The sequence below is a fragment of the Balaenoptera musculus genome, chromosome 15, assembly GCF_009873245.2.
Source record: "Balaenoptera musculus isolate JJ_BM4_2016_0621 chromosome 15, mBalMus1.pri.v3, whole genome shotgun sequence".
Taxonomy (NCBI): Eukaryota; Metazoa; Chordata; class Mammalia; order Artiodactyla; family Balaenopteridae; genus Balaenoptera; species Balaenoptera musculus.
Window position 1 is genome coordinate 83541085 of NC_045799.1, and position 17152 is coordinate 83558236.

At 45.4% G+C, this 17152-nt stretch overlaps 1 protein-coding gene across 2 annotated transcripts in view; it reads right to left on the reverse strand.

Moving 5' to 3' along the window:
- The window catches only part of CYTH3 (cytohesin 3), a 96436-nt gene extending 79703 nt beyond the window's left edge, over nucleotides 1-16733 (reverse strand). For both annotated transcript variants that reach the window (XM_036826452.1, XM_036826451.1), the window contains exon 1: nucleotides 16573-16733. In XM_036826452.1, the coding sequence (XP_036682347.1) occupies nucleotides 16573-16615 (43 nt within the window). In that variant the 5' untranslated portion in view covers nucleotides 16616-16733. The remainder of the gene's footprint in view (nucleotides 1-16572) is intronic.
- Nucleotides 16734-17152: the final 419 nt, after the last annotated feature.

Here is a 17152-nt window from a genome sequence, read left to right on the forward strand (position 1 = left end):
TGAAAATCACTAGCGGTATGATAATTACGTTTATCACAAAAACTGTTTCAAAACACACGATCCATCTTCAGCTACAGGGTGATGATATGTACTTGGTCCTTGTAAGACAGAGTTGACCAGAGATACAAAGCTTTTATAGGAATTACTTCGAAGCAGACATGCAAATGTGAAGTTTAATTTTATTGAACTGCTGATTCTGTACTTACTTGCTCTCTGGTAAACGCATAACTATGAGTTCTACTGAACAGATCTAAGCAAAGAGGACGCCTCTTTTCACAGACAGCTGCCACCTCCACAGGAGTGCGGACGGGTCTTTGAGGAGTCCCTGCCCCGTTGTACAAGGGGAGGGCTCAGTCCTCTGGGTTCTCACAGGTACTATTTTCTGCCCTCCCCCTCATCCCGAAAACAACACGTCAGCCTCATGCATGTTCTCTGGTTACATGGCTGTATACCTAACACGATCAAAAGGGAGAGACTAAAACACCTACTGGACTCGTCACAAACAGAACGAACACTTCAGGGTGGGTCTGAAAGGGAGACTCCTGGATCCGGTCCTGCTTCTTGAATACTTCTGTAGAGTGTCATTTTTTTTCCCACCCTGCCCTTTCCTTTATTGAATTTTCATACAATGAGCTTGCTATGACCATCACCGGATAGACTAACAACAACAAAGAAGTTACAGCTGGATCCTGTATTAGTCTCAGCTGCAGCTGAAGTTCAAAAACGTTTAAAGCCAATAGGAAGGCGCTGAGGGAAGGGGAGAAGAAAAAGACTCCTTCCTGGGAGTTAAAAGGTCTGCTCTTCCTCCAAGGTTCTGGCAGCAAAGGCATCTCTTCTGTATTATGTAAATATAGTTTGTCTTACTAAGTTTTCCAGTTCTAAAGTTCGTTTCTTTGTAAAACCATGGCCAAATATTAAAATAAAATCCTTACTATGTTAAGCCAGATAACTAATCACCTCCATATGCGGGTAGGCCTAACCAACCACTGTGTATATTTGTTCCAAGTTCGCCCACGCACATATTCCACTGACATCTGAGCTGTTTAGTAACTCCTTTTGGTCACCAATCTAATCCACATTTACCAAAGGACAAGAAAAATGAATGGGACTTTGACCTTGAATCAAGCAGATGATTTTAACATACTTATAATTTAAAAATGACATTAAAGAAACCAAAGCATTCCTCTCTTCTCTTCATATATGTAATCTAGACTATAGGATTCAAGTAATGATATTAGGCAACCAGCCTGGACTCTTTAAAAAAGTCAGTCACTGGAAAAAAAAATTTTTTTTTAAGACTCAGGAGACATAACTAAATACAAGGTGTAGACCCTGATGAGAACCTAGGTAGATAAGAAAAATAGTTATAAAAGACATCTTGAGAAAAAATTGGGGAAAGCAGAATTTGGACTACATGTGAAATGATAGTATGGAATTACTGTTAGTTCTCTTAAGTATGGTAATGGTTGTGTTTAAGTAGGAGAACGTCCTTAGGAGATGAATGCTATTTAGTATTTAAGGATAAAGTGTTATACTATATGTAACTTACTTTCAAACGGGTTAGCCAAAAAAAAAAAAGTAGTACATATTAGAGATAAGGCAAATGTGGCAAAAATGCTAGCAATTAGGTTAAAGATACACGGGTATTCACTGCACTATTTCAACTTTTCTGTAGATTTGAAAATTTTCAATATACCAAGTTGGAGGAGAAAAGAAACAACAGTCATACTGCCAGTCATCAGTTATTCCCAAACCCAAACACAAAACATCTTCCAGTTCGCTCTGCTGTGCTTCTAAGGGTGGGCAAGGGGCTGACTATGTTGACGACAAAAGGTTTCAAATGCCTGCTGTTTATTGGGGACTTTTGATAAACTTTTCATTAAATAACTTCACTTGGGTTTTTCAATGTCCGTTTTACATATGGGAAGATTGAAGCTCTAGGAGATTAAGTAGTTTACACAATCAAGGCTAGAGGTACCACAGCTGCATATATTTGCTTAAAAATACGTCAACAACAAATAACAACCAGTTCAAATGTCTAGGCAACCCTCTCTAAGAGCCTCAGATTCTCAGAACAAACCACTAACATCACAGCTGACGACCCTCTGCCTTGAGCCGAGGAAACTGTCTGAAACGTCCTTCGATGGCTGACCTGATAGAACAAACAGGCAAAAATTCTGAAATCTTCATCCCCAGAGACCACAAGGGGGAAGGGGGCCTCTCCAACCCCACGGGACTGAGGTTGTCTGGGAAGGGGTAGCTGTGTGGCTCTCTCCGGCACGGTCCATCCCGACACAGCCCGCCGGGAGGAGGCCCTGCCGAGGACAAGGAGGGCCGTCCACCACAGCGCTGGGCCGTCCTGGGGCTCCCAGTTCCAATAAATGGATGAAAGTAACGGTCTCTAAATGGAGGGGGGGCGGGGACGGGGGACATGTTTAGGGACAGTAGGGGAAAAGAGCTTCAATAAAACATGCAGAAACGGTCTCATAAAATGAAGGGTTTACACTGAAAGACTCCCCTCTCTAGCACTGGGGGGGAGACGATCAGGTTAGTTTTACCACCTGAGCTTGGCCTTTCATCTCTAACTAGTGAAAGCTGGACTGGCCCTGACTGTCAATTTACAACTCTTTCATTAAGGAAATGGCTCTCCTGTCAAATCTGTTCCTGAAATTCCCAGTCACCCATCTGTCTCCTGACTGCTAAAACCAAGATAAGACCGCCCAAGCCAAGCTCACGTGACTAGAGAGCTTCCAGACGTAGGGAGACAGCTGGGGCCGGCGACCAGGCACTGAGTGGGGCTGAGGGCGTGCCCCCGGCTCAGTACTGCTGGGCAGGCCTGCGCCACATTTCCAGGTGCAGGCTTTTCTCTCAAGAGCGCAATTCTTTTTACCCTACCTCGAAGTTTCACAGGTCAAACAGAAAAGGGAGATAAGATCTCAAATGCAGAAGTCGCCAGAAGACTTCTGGGAGCCTCTGTCGTCTCTGCATGCGGGAGGGTCTGCTCTTTGGCAGGATCGTAACACTGGACAGGAAGATATGAGGAAAGAACGGCCGCAGACGCCCCTCCGCTGGAGGAGAAAAGGATGGAGCCCGCCCGAAGGTACCAGGGACTGAAATCCTAAAGGCAAATGTCTAAGCACTGACAGCAGCAGAGCCCAGGGGGAATATCTCGGCTTATGTTCTTTCCAGGTTAAAAAAAATAATCACGTTCTGCACGTCCAGCCAAACTGCTGGGCATCTGTGAGGCAGAACCACCACAAGGGCTGCCAGAGGAGCGTGGGACACGCGCTCCGGACTCCTCTTGTGAGCAAGATTCTGAGCACCTAAAAGACCAGTCTGACCCACAGGAAGGAGGGAAGAAGGCATGTGATGTTCTTTTGTCAAAATAAAAACATCATAGTAACCATCTGACCAGCACACAGCTTAACCACTATTTCAAATGAAAAGGCTAAGCTTTAGAAACACGTGACTTTGGGGAATCTACAGCAGATACTCTGTGATTCCTGGGGAAACGCAATGCTTCAGAAGAACAATTATCTAGCATTAAGATTCTCGTTACACAGGCAATGAAAGGCGTCATTTTATCCTCAAGATGGTTCTTGCTCTCATGAGGGCATCACATACTGAATCAAAGTCTGCAGTCACTTGTCCTCCCACACTCGGGAAATACAGCCTCATCGTGTGAACAGGCCAAACATTTAAAAGTCACTGAAATCCTCCCATTTTCCCATACTCTAATACAAACAAAAATGAATTCATTTGCCTGTCTCAATTCAAAAAAATTTTAATCTAATTACTGAAACTTGGAAAAGGACATGCTTGATCATTTTATTTCCTCTCCAAAAAGAGCTAAAAGGAAGTCCTGTCTTCTAACAGAATATTAAATAGCCAATGCCTGCCACTTCCGACTACTGCATTTTTTAAAATATTTCTGTGTTAAAATAAATGCAGTCATGGACCTCGCTGGTGGCTCAGTGGTTAAGAATCCAACTGCCAACGCAGGGGACACGGGTTCAAGCCCTGGTCTGGGAAGATCCCACATGCTGTGGAGCAACTAAGCCCGTGAGCCACAACTACTGAGCCTGCGCTCTAGAACCCATGAGCCACAACTACTGAGCCCATGTGCCACAGCTACTGAAGCCCGAGAGCTCTAGGGCCCAAGTGCCGTAACTACTGAGGCTGTGTGCTGCAACTACTGAAGCCCATGTGCCTAGAGCCCGTGCTCCACAACGAGAAGCCACCGCAATGAGAAGCCCGCACACCGCAACGAAGAGTAGCCCCCGCTCGCCGCAACTAGAGAAACCCCGGGTGCAGCAATGAAGACCCAATGCAGCAAAAATAAATATATAAATAAATAAATTTTTAAAAATGATAAAAAATAAAGAAATGTAGTCATAAGGATGTGCCAAATGAAACTGTTAATGGATTTACAAGCATGTGAAAATATATTTTGCTTTATTCAAAGTAGCAGAAAGTGTTCATCTCAAAAAGAAAGTGTAACCTAGCTCAGTTCTTAAAGGGATAAATATATACACCCAGTGAACACGTGTGGCAGAGAGAAGAGGTTTCCTCTTGGCCCTCAATGGCCAAGATGAGATCCTTATTCTTAATAAATAAAAGAATGAAACCCGCCTACCGCTCCAGCCAGTATCAGACAACCCCACAGCCCCTGGTTCCAGCCACTTCTCCTCAGCCCTGGAACAAGACAGGTATTTACAGTCACATAGGACAGGACACGTGGAGACGCGGTGGGGGGGGGCTCCCCAGTGGGTGAAGCCCAGCAACCCCGCCAAGGGTCCAGCAGATCATCCTCAGCATGGGGGCCTGGAACTGGACGGACTTCAGGGACCTCGTGAATGTAAGTTGGCTACCCACCCAGGCCCAACAAAGGCCATCGTAAGAAGAGGAACTGTTTCTTCCCTATGTATTTTTCCAAGAAGGAAGATACCCTTCCAAGAAGTCCCCCTGCAAACTGCCCTTCACAGCTCATTGGCCAGATTTAGCTTACACAGTCAATAAGGAAAACGGGATTACCTTACCTGGTTTAGACCATTTAAGATTCACTTCCTCGTGGTGATAAGGTCCCTTCACAATGGGCAGATTATCTGCACAAATCAGGGTTGTTAAATAAGCAAGGAAGGAAGGGAGGATGGATTTGTGATGGGGAGCACGATGGCCTGCTACAGACTCGAATTCAGCCCTACCACAAGGCCAGCCTGCACGGCAGCGGGCAACAGAGAAATAAACCAGCTGAGCGACCCTTCCCCTGCCGCCCCAAAATATCTAGATCCCATTTTATGGTTTAAAATCAAGGGTTGTTATTTAAAAGCTACATTTTATAGAAAGGGAAACTTTTTTTAATATTTTAAAAAGTCTATCAGCCACCCTAGCACTAAATTAACTATAGAAATAGCTAAATAGTGACTGTTTTAATGAAGCCTCGTATTATCGAATTGTGGTTTTAAAGAACCTCCAGAATGTAAAATAAATGCAACCCAGATGTTCATGAAAAAAAAAATGAAAACAAGATTGTTTTTACTTCATAGCAACCAAATAGGTCAACCCATTTCCTCCTTCAGAGAATTCTCAGAGGACCACAAAACTCCACTCGAAGAGCATGTGTTTCATATGTATCTGTCCAAAGAAAAAGGAAACTCTGCTGTCCAAGATAAACGGGGAATATTATATGTTCCCATGAAAGTGAATTAGAAAATTGCAGTAAGGCTGTGTCTACATGTTGCCAAACATCTGGATGAAAACCGAAAAAAAAATTCACTAATTAGCTAGATATTGGGAAATACTTTTCAATCATCATTAAAATGTCTGGTTTTATAGCAAACTGCCATTTTTATTTATTAATTACAGGAATAAGTTGTTCCAAAGAAGAGTACAGTGATTAAAAATAGCCCTGTTGCAAGTTTAAGACAGGAACTTATTTTCCCCTATTTGCACAGTGGTCCTGGTGACATTAAGTCAGCAAAAAGAGTAAATCTGCTCTATCAAAGTAAATCACAAAACATTCTTAGCCAACTAAATTGACTCAGGTGAGTCTTTTCTAATATTTACAGAATACTGAAAGATATTTACCCAAAATAAACGCTTGCTGAGTTGTTGCAGTCACGTTATAAAACACTACGGGATCTCTCATATGTCTATTCTATCATGTCGACTGGGGAGCTGACATTAACTATAAAAAGTTTATGTTTGATTAACTTCAATATCAGGATGGAGAGTCATGTATTTTCTACTCTCATTTAAATGATTTACTATTTTCCCACAAATTCAAAATATTTAATATGCTTTATGCAGCTTTTAGGATCCTTTGGTAAAACCTATTTTTTCAATTCATTTCACTTCAGAAGTTTCAATAATCCTCCACTACAAATTGATAAACCTGCTTCCCGAGGGACGTGCCAATAACCTTTAAAAAATAATTTCTCTCTCCCAAAGTTATTTACACTAAGAGTGTGAGCGTGCAAACGGCATTACTATTCTAACTCACCTGATGAATTACTGTTGGTCCTCTATCAGAAGGACTTAACTTGAGAAACGCTTAGTTGCAAAACAAACCCACATTTCCCTCCCTAAGCTCCCCGCCACTCACCACCCCCGACGCTTTCCCTCTATTCTCGCCACACAGCAAACTTTTAGGGAAGGGCCATGGCCCAGGGCTTCTCCTTCAGCAAGGAAAAATCTCTCCCATTCACGCCTTAGCCCTCTCCAGTCTAGCCTGCTCCCCACCTTTCACCAAACTTTTTTTTAAAGACACCAAACCCTGTAGACACTTGTCCATCCTCATTTTAGTCCATCTCTCGGGAGCATTCGGCCGAGCTGAACACTCCCTCTTCTTAAAGCGCTCCTCCCTCCTGCAATGCCACACAACCTTCAAGGTTTCCTCGACCTCACTGGTTACCCTTTCTCGGTCTCCTTTTCTGGGTTGTCTGCAGTCCTGGGATTTTTCTCCTCTCTCTCAACTCTCTCCCCTAAGTGATCTCTCACCCATTCCCATAAATTAGAAGAATTTAAATCTTCCCAATGTTTATCTCCTATCCAGACCATTCTTCTAAGCAGCAGACCACATAGCTAAGCATCTTCCTACCATCTCTACCAGGACATCTCACAAAAAAGTCCGATTTTAAACACCAAAACTGAATTCCTAAGATTCTGTTTCCAGTAAAAGCTGACCAGCTTGTTGCAGACAACCTTTCTGCCAAGAACAACTAAAAAAGCTGAGCAAATTATAAGAAACAACAGTTTGAAGGTATCAGAGAGCTACCAATGCAGTGAGGACCTAGGAGGCCAGGATCCCAGAGAGAAGGTGCAGAGAGGTGAGCCCAATCATCTGAGCCACTCTTCTCCTCGAGACATTTGCCAATTCACAGCAGAAAGTCAAAGGCCAAGAAGCTAAGCAGAGACAAGTAGTTGAGAATAGAATATGAGGTCAACAGAATCTCCAGCAGTCTGATGGAACTGGGGGGACAAAATTAGAATTCAGGGGCTGCCAAGTAGAAGAGGCCCTAGTAAACACCCCGAGCTTTCAGCTGGGACCACCAAAGCGCTATACCCTGGGAGAAGGGTAAACCAGAGAGAGACCAACCCTCACAATGTTAAAGTGATTATTACCCCACCCTAACTGCCTGCCAGAAGCCTCTCTTGAAGAAGATAGTCTCGGGGCTTCCCTGGTGGCGCAGTCGTTGAGAACCTGCCTGCTAATGCAGGGGACACGGGTTCGAGCCCTGGTCTGGGAGGATCCCACATGCCGTGGAGCAACTGGGCCCATGAGCCACAATTACTGAGCCTGCGCGTCTGGAGCCTGTGCTCCGCAATAAGAGAGGCCACAATAGTGAGAGGCCCGCACACCGCGATGAAGAGTGGCCCCCGCTTGCCGCAACTAGAGAAAGCCCTCGCACAGAAACGAAGACCCAACACAGCCAAAAATAAATAAATAAATAAATAAAATTAAAAAAAAAAAAAAGAAGATAATCTCAAACTACCTCTACAGTTTTTCATGCACATCGTCTAGAATTTAACTAAAGCTTAACAGGCAATCTAGAATCAAGATCACAGACTGAAAACCAAGGGTAAAATAGACAACAGAATATATTCACAGGATGTCCAAATATTGACGTTATCAGACACCAATAACTAATAAAGAAATTCACTGGACAAGACGAAAAATTTTAACAGAAAATTGGAATCTAATAAAAGAATCAAGAACACTGAAAAAGGCAATAACTGAAATTAAGAACTCAACAGATGGGTTTAAAAGCAGATTAGAGAGAGATGAAGAAAGGATTGATGCACTGGAATGAAGATCAGGAGAAAATATACAGAGTGAAGCACGGAGAGATCAAAAGGATGAGAATAGAAGAAAAGTCAAAGAGATATACAGGGCACAATGAAAAGGTAATTAGCATCCCAGAGGAGAAGAGACAGGAAATGCAGCGAAAGTAGTAAATGTAGAGATAGTGGCCAAGATTTCTCCAAATCTAATTTAAGATTAAGTCTTGTCACAGCACTACCAACAAGAAGAAGAACTACCAATCCCAATAAGAATAAATTCAAAGAAAACCACATCTGGACACTTTACAATAACACAGCTAAAAACCAAAGGCAAAGAGAAAAATCTTTTTTTTTTTTAAAGGTTTTGTGTGTGTGTGTGTGTGTGTGTGAGATGTGGACCATTTTTAAAGTCTTTATTGAATTTGTTACAATACTGCTTCTGTTTTATGTTTTAGTTTTTTGGCCGCGAGGCATGTGGGATCTTAGCTCCACAACCAGGGATCGAACTCGCACCCCCTGCATTGGGAGGAGAAGTCTTAACCACTGGACCACCAGGGAAGTCCCGAGAAAAATCTTAAAAGCAGCCAAAGGGGAGGAGAAAGACACACTATCTTCAATAGAACAAGACTGATACAGCTGATTTCTCAACAGAAGCAATGGAAGCCAGAAGGCAATGACTTGACACATCAAAGCACTGCAAGTAATTAACCTGCTAACCTACAACTGTACACCCAGGGAAAATGTCCTTCAAAAGTGAGGACAAAATAATGACATCTTCAACAAAAAACAAATGAGCCCTCCAAATGGTTTTCTCTCAAGACTCCCCTTCTCCTGAAGCAGCACCACCCACAGTCACGTGGGCCAGAAACCTAGGAGTCATCTCTGATTCCTGCAGTTCCTTCGCCTTTAACCTCCCAGCTGTCAGTATGCCCATTTGATCCTCCAAAATACATCTAGCAAAGCAATGCAAATTATAACGGTACATCATTTCTTACCCAGGAGATAGGCAAATACTTAAAAGTCTGACAAATGCCAAGAGCTGATTACGACGCTGAAATACACCTAGCGAGAAAGCAACCTGCCAGCATCTGGCGAAACAAACGCACACCTGTAACCCACAACTGCGATTCTAGAGAGATACTCAAGAGAAACTTCCACAGTCTGTAAAAGGAGAGGAGCCTTGGTATTCTTTGCAACAATGTAAAATCAACATAAGGGTCCAAGGCAGGACAAGAAAAATAAAACGTTATGGCAGTTAAACGAAACAAACGGGGTCTCTACATAATAATATGGATAACCTCAAACACAAGCTGCAGAACATTACACACAGTATGATGCCATTTTTTGATAATTTTTTAAACAAACCAAAAAGAGATCCATACATTGCTTACAGACACACACACATACATATTCCAGTATGAAAACTATTCCAGAGGGCCCACATCACATTCCTCATGGTTGCCTTTAGGAAGTACAAAAGAAAGGAAGGGGAACAGGACCAGAACTGCTCGACAGGAGCGAGCTCCACTTTACTCAGTACTTATTAACAAGTATTTACCGAAGGCCTATTCCACACGAGGTCTCAGGTCTTGGAGACACAGCAGTGGTTAAAAGCAGATGCTATTCCTTCTTTCACAGAACTTACGTTCTAAGAGAGAAGAGACGATCGATGAACAGGTATGTAGCAGGTGAGGAGTGCTAGGAGCCAAGAGGAAAAATGAGGCTGGGAAAGGGGACAGTGGGGTGCTACTTGAGACAGGCTGGGGGAGGAAGGCCTCTGTGGTAGGGAGACGTGCGAGCAGAAACCTGAAGGGAGCAAGCACATACGCAGATACCTAAGGGGAAACCACCGTGGGCAGCGCTTGGCAAGTTCACGGAACAGCAAGGAGACCAGCGTGGTGACAGAAGTGGGGGAAAATATCAGAGACCACAGGGGACTAGAGCAGGGGCAAGGACAGCCCCAAGGTGAGGATTTTTTTAATGTTTTTAAAGGGTCATCAAGAAGAAGGGTTTGTGAGAGCCCAAGTGTGGCCCACACCGCTGAGAACGTCTGCTGTCGGGCCTTCTTACAGGAAAAGCGCGTAGGCCCCTGGCCTAGAGCACAGGGACGCGACACTGCAGGCAGCAGGGACGCCAAGGACGCTGCCGACTTGGAGAGGAGTGACACGACCTCTGCTTTAGAGAGGCTGCTCTGGCTGCTGAGTGCACAAGGGCAGCGGCAACGAGAACGCTGGACGGCTAAGGCAAAGCAAGTGCAAGACCGCCCCAAAGTCTGGGCCTGAGCAATGGGAAGAACGATGCGGCCAGGTGCTAGGACGGAGACACTTACCTGAGATGCTTTAATTATTTTTTGTAAAGACCTTAAACGATGGGACAGAACATTAACAGCTACTACATGGATTCTGAGTAACGGGAACGTGTTGTTTCATTGCTCTCTGTACTCTTCCGTGAGTTTTTATATAGGTTTGTCCTACGCCGATCTTTCCCTTCACTTTTGCCCCCCCCCCGCAATCCACCTCGCCCTTGTAACTCCCACCCGAACCCCTCCTCACTGGCGCCTATCCCCACGTCCTCTCTTCCCCTCCTCCACTCTGTTCCCCACTCGGTAGCCGAGGACACTCTTCTTACAAGGCAGGGTGTCCAATGCTTAAGAACGTGGCCTCTGAAGCCAGGACGCCTGGGTTCAAAGCTCGGCTCCACCACTTACTAGCTGTAAGTTACTTGGCTTCCCTGTGCCTCTGTTGTCCACTGTCATCCGTAAATGGTGCTCATGTTAAGTACCTAACAGGGTTATTGCGAAAAGTAAATAGGTTAAGATCCCTAAAGCAGGTGGGGCAGAACTGGACACAGAGACCATTGTGTAAATATTAGCTACAATTACTTAAACATAAATCAAATGTCATCCCCCAGTTTAAAACCCTTCATTGGCTTCACGCACTTAGAATAAAATGTAAATTCCTTACCTACTCAAACTGCCTGAAGCGTCCCAGTTCACTGCCGGCTCAGACCACACACAGCAGCTTTCAGCCCTCTGGAGGCGCTCTGCTTCCCCAAGCCCCGGGCACAGCCTCTGCCTGGTCCTCGACCCCTTTAGGTCACACCTGAAAGAGTTTTCCCTCCAAGAGGCCTCCCCTGGCTACGGGCCCTACCTACTCCTCCCACCACAGGCCCCCAACTCTCCCCTCAACCCCTTGTTGATTTCCTTTCACACATCAGCATAATTTGCAATGACTTTATACATCTGTTTACATTTTTCTTCAGTCTCCCGTCTAAACAAAAGCTCCAGGAACGCAGGAAATTCATCTGCTTTATTCACTGTATTCACCCTTCCGCCAAGCACAGGACCTGGCATTTGGTCGGGATGCTATCAATATTTGTTGAATAAATAAATGTTCTAGAAAACAATACACTCTAAGCATACCCTGAAAGCACCTATCATGTCACTTTTTAAACATTCCAAAGAAAGCAGTTAATTTCCTATGCAGACTGAAAAAATAAGTAATTTTATAACTTTCTACATGTTACATTGATTTTAATATACAAAAAGTCCAAACATATCGAATCACTTTGTTGTACACCTAAAACTAACATAACATTGTAAATCAACTAATAATTCAATTTTTTAAATTCTCTCAAAAAGGGTGTTTTCTTACTAGCATACTATTTTTCTGTGAAACTGGTTTCCAGTTTGGGAAACAGTGGAGATGGACAAGCTTTTCTGAATTGCAAAATACAAAAAGGCATAGAGCGAAGTTTCCCGGGCACTGACATTCCCCATCTGCTTGGTTCCCAACACCCTCCCCAACAGGTAACCATTGTTATTAGTTCCTTGCTTAGCCTTCCTGAGAATTTTCATGCATATGCAACCACTTCCTTTATTTCTATTTAACAGAAATGGTAACAAACAATGCACATTTGCCTACACTTTGCTTCTGCAACTTAGTAAAATATTTTGGAAACCTCTGCCTATTAGTTCATAAGGAGCCTCCTCATTCCTTTATACAGCCTCACGACTTCAATCGCCATCTGGGTACATAGCGTGCAGTGAACACTCGGGTTATTCGCCATCTTTTACTATTACAAACAAGGCAGTGAATAATCGTGTACCTACAGTATCTCACGCATGTAAAAATATACCTACGCGTTAAATTCCTAGAACTGGTATTGCTGCGTCCAAGGATGTACATGCTTGTAATTTTAAAAGCTGCTGCCCAGGGCACCTGTATCTATCCGGGGTCCAACCAGAGAAAGAGAAGGCCCTCAAGGAGTTGAAGTAGAGGGAATTGGAAACAAGGAATTGGTTACACATACAATAGAAAAGCTGAGAATCATACAGGAAATGGTAAGACAATGCAGAGATTAGCAAGAGGAACAAGTTGCTACCACCTCTAAACTGGAGGGTCACAGGGAGGAGGTCCTTCCAAAGCTCAGGGGCTCGGTCAACGGGCAGGAGCTGGAGCCAAAAGGAGACCAACCGCCAGACACACGGCTGAAGGCAGAATGCGAGCAGAGACGATAACCTGGCCTCTCCCTTCCTCCTGCCATCCAATCACCCACCAGCGGCTCCCACTGGCCACCCCTAGACCCGAGCCAGCCGACCCAGGCTCTGGGAAATGTCCCTCTGCAGGCAAAGGGCAAGCAATGGATCCAAGCCAACCAAACACAGGCTGGCGTAGCCTCCTTAAGAGTGGTAACTAATTTACACTCCTATCGCCCACAGATGGTTTCAAGTGTAGGGGTTATCGCTGGCCTGACAGGCAAGATCTGGGATCTCAGCCCGGCCTTAATTTATATTAACTTTACTGGGTGAGGTGGAGCAGCTTTTCAGGTGAAGCACAGACTTACGTCTCATCTACGCTGATTGGGGTAAGGGGGGGAGAGGGGTGCAGGAGGGAGGGGAAATCAGTAAAGTTATTCACCTCATCTGCCACAGATGGTCCATTCAGGAAGTTCAGTCACACAGACCCCCAAACTGAGCATTAGGATGGTGGCAATGAGCCAAACTTAGCCAGTCACCTTCCAAGTAGAGACATATCTCAAGAACTGTTCTAGAAAAACTGAAAGGCAACAAGGCCCCAAAGGAATGAAAGATACCTTAACTACACTCAGCACACATTATAAATAACAGCGTGTTCTTGTAATCTAGTGCCCCCCAGGTGTTCCTGCTTAGAACTGCCTTCCACCCATTCCTACCACTACCCTCTCCCCTAATCCTGCAGTTAAAGAACAAACAGTAATACCCCGGACAAAAACTTAAAAGTATCCAAACAGCAAGCAGGAATCATTTTTTGAAGTCTTCTAACGGGACCAACACATTAGCAAAAAAGATACTTTAATTCTTTTGCCCCTGGCATAACTACTGTTTGAATAGATTATTTACCCTCTCTGGTAAACAAGCTGAAACTGACTTCCCCATATACAGTTCAGAGTTCTGTACTACACTCTAAAAATATACCCAAAAAAGTTATGTTTTGCAAATGACTGGCAAGCGAAACTATTCTCTTTCAAAGGGCTGAACTTTATTTTTAAAAACATGAATTTTAAAGCAAAGCATTTTTAGAAATCTAAATGGTGATAAAAACTAATGAACCATAAAGAGGTATGTTAACTTCAAAACCTCCATCAATCAAGAGTTAAATATAAGCACACCAAATTTATATGACAAGCACTATATATATATACAAGACTCTTCCTTCAAAACTCTAAGATTTCCATCTATTCAAAAACACACTTACTCTAAGAATGCCAAACATATTTTAAAGTGTCTTCCATAAGGCAAGGAAGAATTTAATAAACCATATCAATAAAGCTTAATGAGGCAGGGACATTTTAGTAGATAATAAATATCTGTTCACTGTTGACTGTTCCAGTGAAGTGAATTAAATGATACTTTAAAAACAATCATACCCTTTTTCCCACTGCAGGGTAATTTTTTTTTGAAGAGATGATTTCATATAATTTCAAACATTCAGAAAAGTTCCAAGAATTGTACAAGAAACACCAATATACCCTTGACCCAGATACACCAAGTATTTACATTTTGCCCCATATGTTTATCCTTCTGTCTCCCTCTATTTTTTCATGTGTGTGTAAACTTTTTTTTCTGAACCATGTGACAGTAAGTTGAGGCCCTGTACTTCTTTATACCTTAATAATTCAGTGTGTATTTCCTAAGAAAAGGAATATTTTCTCTATTTTTATTATCAAAACCCAGAAATTTAATACTGATACAATACCATTATCTGATCTATTGCCTATTCAAACTTTATCAGTTGTCTTATTAGGGTAAATTTTTTAAGTTTTTTTTTCCAAATTTGAAAGTAATATACATCATTCCAGAAACTTGGAAAATATAAAAACCGAGAAAATAAAACATCCATAATATCAGCAGTTTTCACATTGTTTAGACCATAATATATAAAACTGCTTATTTTTAATGGTTGTAAAATATTTCATCCAGTAAACTCCCCATAATTTACCTCACCAGTCTCCTATTAGGCACTGTCGTTTCCAATTTTCTATTATAAATAGCGTTAATGCACAGCTCCTGTGCATGAGATTTTTTTTTTTTTTTAAATCTCAGGATTGTATTCCCAGAAGAAGCTATATTAGCCCAAAGAAAGTCTTGATACTTTGGAGAGGTAATACTATCCTTCGCTATAGTATTCAAGATCTATACTGGCTTCCTTTTTTCATCTTTATACCTGCTTTTACCTTCAAGTTTTCTACATTCCTTAACTGACAAGAGTCCAAAACTCCTTCAAATGAAATCGCCAAGCCAGCCAGCTGCCTGGACTCGAATGTCAAACGTTTAAATATTACAGTTGTTTGTTTTCTAAAAAGGAGACACTTGTCTGCCGGTGCCGTTACCCCAATTGTGACAGGCAGGAAACACCGCGTCCACGGAGAATCCATCACTTATGTTCTTCAGACAGCAGCCTGGCTGGAGGAGAGTGTGCACCTGGGCTCCTCCTTTCCACACAACTTTCCGTCATAAACAACACACCCACTCGGTGCCACAGTGCTACCCCTAGCTCCAACTATGAGAACTGAACTCGACAAATGCCAGGATTCGGGCCAACTTCCCCCCATCCCAGCCCCACCGCTTCTTGGGGCGCAAACATTTCCCCCGGAGCAGCACTTAAATGCTAGAAGGCACCTTGATTAACCACTTCATCCTGAAGCATGCAACACTGCTGATTCTTACAGGCAGCTGCTCCGCAGCCTGTAATTAAGATTTTTTTTTTTTCCAAAATGCTCCCTTATTACAAGGGATTCTGATGATTCCGTCTGTCAGCATAAAGGAGATCTTTAGCAAAAACAGAGAGAGATCCTTAACTTTGGGTGTTCCTGTAAAACAGGGGTATTAACCCTTTGCTTCCCAAGCCAACGACCCACTCCATCCACAGACACTACACAGACACGTTATTCGCTTTTAAAGGCATAATTCGCATCATGACACAACAGTAATCTGTATTCCACTAAATAATTTACAACAAACGCGAATCTTCTAGCAAGAGGTGACCGAGCGTCAGACGGACAGCTTGGTTTTCTGGTCTCACCTCCGGGCGGGCTGCAGCTCCTGACTCCGACCCCTCGGCTCCTCTGACTTTTTTAAAATTTATTTATTTTTGGCTCACTCCGTAACGTTCCCCTATTTCATAAAATGCATGCGCTCTAGCTGCCCCCTCCTCATTTAACGATCCCACTGACCACTTCTGACCTAAAGCCAAGAAAACTGTCACGACGTTCAACCCTCTCCCCCCAGCCACCCTTCTTGGACCCGGAGGATCCCCAATTCAAAACTTTGCCCTCCCGGTTTCCCGTGGACTCCCCGCTTCCCACCACCTGAGAGAAGACGCGGGGAGGGTCGTCACCGGTGGTTGGGCTCCGGAGGGCGTGGACGCCCTTGGCGACCAGAGGCGGAGAAGGTCGCCCCCAAGGTCCCCCGCCTGGGGAGAGCGACCCCCAAACCCCGAACCGAGCCTCCGGGAGGGCCCGGCCGGCGGGCAGCCCCGGCCTCGTCCCGGACCCTCGCCCGGGCTCCGCGACGACCCCGCCGGCCCCCGCCTCGGGGCCCCCGGACCCCCTCCTCGGGCCCCGGGCCCGGCGCGCGCCGCGGGCCTCGGCGGTCGCCAGCCGGCACCGGCGCTGCCCAGACCCGGTCTTCTCAGGCGGACCCGGACCACCGACCCCCGACCCGGGACCGGCCGTCCCCGCTCCGGTCCGGCGCGTCCGCGACCCCCGCCCCAGGCCGCCAGCCGCGCCGGCCACACCTCCGACACTTACCGCCGCCGCCCTCGCCGCCGCCGCCGCCGCCGTCTTCGTCCATCTTGAGGCCGCTCCCGCAGCCGGCGAGCCCGGGGCCGGCGGGCGAGGGGCCGCGGGTGCGGAGCGCGCGGGCGGCCGTGCAGCTCCAGCAGCGCGCGGACCGGGTCGCTGCCCGGGCCTCCTCCCGCGGGGCGGGGCGCTCGCCGCTCGGCGCCGCCGTCACGTGGCGCGCAGGCCCCGCCCCCGGCTGCGGTGGGCGGGGCCCGAGGCCGCGCGGCCCCGCCCGCGGGAACCCGCCCGGACCCCTCGTGAACGCGCTCGGCCCCGCCCGGGGCCCCGCGAGGGTGAGAGGGGACCCTCCGGGGGTGACGCGGGCTTGCACACCCGGCCCCGCCCCGCCTCCGAGCAGCCTTGGGACGGACGTGCGGTCCGGGGCAGGCGAATTCCCAGTCTACAAAACCCGGCGGCGGGAGGTCCTCCTCGCACGTGCACCCAGGGAAAAAAGATCAAGAAACGTATTTAAAAGTCAAACCTTCGCCCTTCGGCCCGAGAAATTTTAGAGTAATTCCAGCCTTCCCGCTTTTTGGTGTAGAATGGA